The 5,096-nt window shown below is 40.4% G+C and overlaps 2 protein-coding genes across 2 annotated transcripts in view; both read right to left on the bottom strand.

The window, feature by feature from the left end:
• Positions 1-90: 90 nt before the first annotated feature.
• SARC_04728 (hypothetical protein) lies at positions 91-1,589 on the bottom strand (the record flags this gene model as incomplete). The annotated part of the gene is made up of 3 exons (XM_014301432.1): positions 1,302-1,589; positions 392-488; positions 91-258 (listed from the first exon to the last, which is right to left on the bottom strand). Exons 1-3 carry the CDS (start codon positions 1,559-1,561, stop codon positions 91-93), a joined length of 525 nt encoding a protein of 174 aa, XP_014156907.1. The 5' UTR covers positions 1,562-1,589.
• A 943-nt stretch (positions 1,590-2,532) lies between these two features.
• The window catches only part of SARC_04727 (hypothetical protein), a gene marked incomplete at its 5' end in the record, with an annotated part of 5,127 nt that continues 2,563 nt past the window's right edge, over positions 2,533-5,096 (bottom strand). Inside the window, 3 exons of the mRNA XM_014301431.1 lie at positions 2,533-3,111; positions 3,689-3,784; positions 4,170-4,306. Coding sequence (XP_014156906.1) covers positions 3,023-3,111; positions 3,689-3,784; positions 4,170-4,306 — 322 coding nt within the window. The 3' untranslated portion in view covers positions 2,533-3,022. The remainder of the gene's footprint in view (positions 3,112-3,688; positions 3,785-4,169; positions 4,307-5,096) is intronic.

Below are 5,096 nucleotides of genomic sequence, written 5' to 3'. Positions count from 1 at the left end.
AACAACAACACACACACACACACACACACACACACACACACACACACACACACACACACACATATATATATATATGGGAATATATATAAATTAACAAGTTAAGAATACCTCGAGCATATCCTCAGTTCCCACCATGTCTTGAGTGAGATGTAACAGATCAGTTGCACTACTCTTGGCGAAATTGGTGACCTTATCCTGGGGTAAGAACTGGCATAGATTGTCCAACTGGATGTTGTAGCTAGTCACAGCAGTTTTGACCTAAAAAGTAACGGGCATATAGATGTTTAATAGAGAGTTTAAAGGTATATGAAAACAACACGAATCCGTGGATTCATATACGACCACTACTGAGATAATATATGTGTACACTAAAGTACACATTTTTCAAAACCTCTTTCTTGCTGGCAGTCTTCCCGTTGAGTTTCCAGTCAGATCGGTCATCCGTGTATATGGTTCTCTGTACGATTGTATTCCGCTTATTGCCCTTCCTGCAACAAGCGGCAGTCGTGCAATCAGTTTGAAAGCGTACACCAGATACCATGTTAAACGGATCTCGCAACAATCGTATGTACATGAAGTTGCATATGCATTATAAGTCGACCCAGATGTGAAGCACTTTAAATCACGAACGAGCAAACGAGAGAGAGTAAAAAAACGCGTGCACGGCCATGCCGCAAACCGGCCGCTTGCACAGATTGACGTCTATGAAGATACACTACGACAGATTTATGCGCTACTTTAGGGCATCAATGCTTACGCACCCTCCATATTATAGTCAAGACAAAGATAATGGTCATTCGGTAGTACGTGATGCAGTGTCGCCAAATAGCTTTCTTGGAAAAAAGGTAGTCGGGTTAGTTTTTTTGGTGAAGCAAGCGTAGTGTATGCCCCGAATCTCCCAAAGAACCATTCAACTGTTTAGGTATGGACATGTGTAGGTGACATAAAACTTCCAAGAATGTCCGTTTCTATATAACTATACATTGGCCGCGATACACTCCCGGTAATTAAACACAAAATCACGCATAGCATTGTCAGCAATCAAGCACAGGGGTACATGACAGCCTCGATTTCTTTGTAATCAACCACCAAATATGCACACAATTGGATCACGAAGATCGCCTTATCCTCTCTTATACTTACATAACTGATCACTCTCGACGGAGAAGTACACATAACAAATTATAAATAGAATTTGTTATCCGATGTTCTTCAATATACTCGCTCACTCGTGGTCTTGTACACTCCAGTCGCTCTACGCAAAACTGCACTTACTGCAATAAAAAATCAACCTTACATACAATTCAATCTCGATGATAGCCTTGTCTTTCTTGTGCTTTACGTAATCGCTCACTTTCGATCCTCTCCCCAACAGTGCAGGCGGGCCGGACAATCCCAAACATATTGCGCACACAAGCGATGACTTGCCGGTTCCATTGGGACCGATAACTACGTTCAGATGGGGTCCAGGTCGAAACTCAACATCGTCATATGTTACGAAGTCAATGAGTTTAATGCGCACGATACTGCCGAATTTGTATGAATCGTTACGAGGTGCCATATTGTATACCTGAGCGTGGGTATGCTGGTTTGATACACGATTAAGTGGTAATGTATTATTGTGGGGGTTAGAGTATATCTTGGTGTGTGGTGTAGATGGTACAAGCGACGGTAAAGTGTACAAGTAGTCTATTATAGATACTACGCAGGAAGTAGTGATCTTGTAATCACACTATCCAGACATTACGTGTATGTATTTATATGTAGTTATGTGTATTTATCATACAAATAATACTACAACAAATAATACTACTAAAATACTAATATACACACATATTTACATATATTTACATACACATACCACAATCCCCAGACTTTTTTGGCGGTAAAATTTGATGACAAGAATATTTCTCAATTTCAATTGGCTGAAAGCCAATTCGAAATCATTGCGCGCGCAAATATGCGGTTTTAAAATTTGAACTATGTCAGATGATAATCCCGCAATACTTCCAAAATGTACCGCAATGACTGGTGCACTGGTAGACTGATCGACTGATAGGGGGTTCAGTGCTATATATGTACATGCTGGGTTTATAGCTAGGATTCCATTCCAAGAGGCCATGGTACGGTTGTACACATACATCGGTGGCCATAGTATTTGACTCTACCTCAATGTTACACACTAATGATGTGAACTATATTTGGTTAAAGCCGGTGGCAACCTTTTGAAATATTTTGGTTTAAAGTAAGCACCAATCTGCCAGTTGCAGAAGCGAACTGGACTCACCTTCTGGGCGGACGTACGTCTCAAAATAAGTAGCATCTCACATTGAAATGGCTTAAGTACATAATGGCTACTTAAAACTCGGCAGTATCTGTTGCAATGAACTGATTAATTTTGCTGCTCCACTCGTACTAGATGGTTATTGCGCCGGAGTTCGTAATCAAATACATCCAGATTGCCCTAAAATTATGCTCTTCACTGACTAAAGGCAGATAATGCGATCAGAGCAAATGCGTGCTGTTGGGGCTCGAAATGCGAACGAACTGTCCGTATTTTGGGATCTTGGAGCCTTCTGTAATTTATTGAGTAGCGGTACGCCCAGAAAGATAAAACACTTCACTAAAAAAAAGGCTGATATGTTTATTAGTTATACAGAAGGTCCCCGATCTGCCCGATGGAGATGTAGGCCGAATACACCATGTACTGTGCATAAAAATGTAACAATCTTGGCTTTCTATCCAGATATGCGACTGTGCGGAAGACGGCACGAAACTTGCAAGTGAGTGATATCGTCAAATGTGACCAGAAATCCAGGTACACTATGGGGATCTCCATCACAACTTTTCTGTTCGAGATACAAGCATCCGTGGCCAATATAGAGTTTTACACCATAACACCAACCTGTCGAAATTGTGCGCTGGCCATTCGCTATCTAATTTTAAAACGAGAAATACGAGCTAGTCACCCCAAACAATCGATATATTTAAATACAGATGGAGCTAGCTGTTTGATATTGGTCTATTCTTCATATTCGTAATACTCATCCCTGTCTGGCAGCTTGGGATTCCAGTACTTCTCATGCCAGGTTAACTTCTTTATGTTTAAATCTGAGATTTATAAAGCAGCACAATACAAGGAGGAATGAATATCAATCACTACAGCAATATTGGGCACACATCAGTCGGGCCATAGATATTGCCAGATGCTGCTGAGATGTTCCGAGTCTCTACCCGAATAGAGAAACACGTCGTCAAAAATTAGACTGTTATATACATGTGATACGCTGTTACGAGACCAGGAACCTATGCAAGCTGAAAAGAGAGGCAAAATCTCCGCAACTTCGGCTTGTTGCAAATTTTATGGCCAGCAGAAGCAAATTTAAAAACAAATAAACGCGTAGAAATTGTACGAGAAAGCAATATACTACAACAAACAAGGCGCGCAGAAACAATGTTAGGAACGAATAAAAGAAGTTCCTTGCAAGATCACAGAAAACCGTCTGTATAATCACACGACGTTAGGTGTTCATAGTACTAAGTTACTTTAAATAGTTGAATGCATCGCAATATATGCCATGACAACCACAGAGTCCCATCGAAAACGCAATGCACCTTAGTGGTGGAGAATGGTATCAAGGCAAGTGCAAAAAGTACACCGGGCACATATTATGGGCCCAAAACATACCGCACTCATTGAAGCACTGTAATATACTGTCTTCAACCACACGACGACAGTCGCCTCCAGATGTTCGTATTTTGAGGTTTATCGTTTTAAAGGCACCTGATGTTAGAATTTGGCAAAACAATCCAGAAAATAGATCAGACAAAAATTGAATATTTTATAAGCGCAAAACACAAGCAAGGTAGAAATTTTTCGAGTAGTGTATCAATCAAATTTTAATCAGACAAGAATGGTACACACTAACCACGAATGGTGGATTCGATTAATACGGCTTTCATTACGAATTTATAAAAATGAAGTCGGAATGCCGCAAAAATCATGCCATACAATTTCAGATACAAAAATCTACCGAGGAATGCAGGCAGATACTCCGACGATAAATCGCTTAGAGGGTTGCACTCAATACTTGCACACCGACCACACATGTAGCAACCAGCGCAACAGAGCAATGTATCGTCCATTGGTATTGACACGAAAACGTTACCTGACCGGCCACGGGGTATTTCAAACGTGAGCAACAGTGTTTGGCGCGATGGAAAGGAGTCGGTAGATTTGATCTCATCGATAAACGACAATAGCTTTTGTAACGAGGTCTCGTTCTGTTTCTTTTGCTTTGGGAACCTGAGGTCGACGAAGGGAAAGGCAGAATTGTATCGATACAAGTGACTATTGTTTGCGCTGGTACATAAACAACGTAGATAGTGCATCTCTATGCAATGATAGCGCTGGGAAGATACGAAGGGGTGAATTTCACACAACCAAAAAGAAATAACGACAGTGCATCCAGTCCGTTGTCGCTGCGGAATAATAGCATTGTAAAGACAAGAGAAATTAGAAATTAATTCCGCACGACTCTAAACGAATGTGCTACCCAAATTCAAACTACATCTGCATCCTTGTGTCAACTAATAAGTTGAGAAGTCTGAAAGCATGTATGTGCTTCCGATCTGGCACGTACAAAGTAAACTTCTAATCGAAGATGAAGAAACTATCGAAAGGGCACACTAACATGCATTATAGCGTCGCACACATCGGCTGGTTCAAATTCGCACCCGCATACACGGGATAACGTTTTCGAGCACAAATACTCGCCAAAAAAAAGGCAAGCGGATTAGCACGTCGCAGAACAAGCAAGTAATATGAAATGTAGTGATGGTAGACAGCTACGAGACTAAAGTATTTCGTGGATTTAAGGTCTATGCAGATGGAAACCGAATACGCCATCAAGGCACCATATATACATACAGAAACTAAGTTATCAAAATATAAGATAAACACCAAGACGAACACAACCTTTATAGAAAATATATGAATTTCTTATATTTTACCATTTGTGCGTATATATATATATATGTGTGTGTATGTATGTATGTATACACACACCCAATCACACATATATCTTGATATATAT

This window comes from Sphaeroforma arctica, assembly GCF_001186125.1.
Source record: "Sphaeroforma arctica JP610 unplaced genomic scaffold supercont1.277, whole genome shotgun sequence".
Taxonomy (NCBI): Eukaryota; class Ichthyosporea; order Ichthyophonida; genus Sphaeroforma; species Sphaeroforma arctica.
Note: the sequence above shows the minus strand (reverse complement) of the source record. Positions and strands in the feature narration are given on the sequence as shown.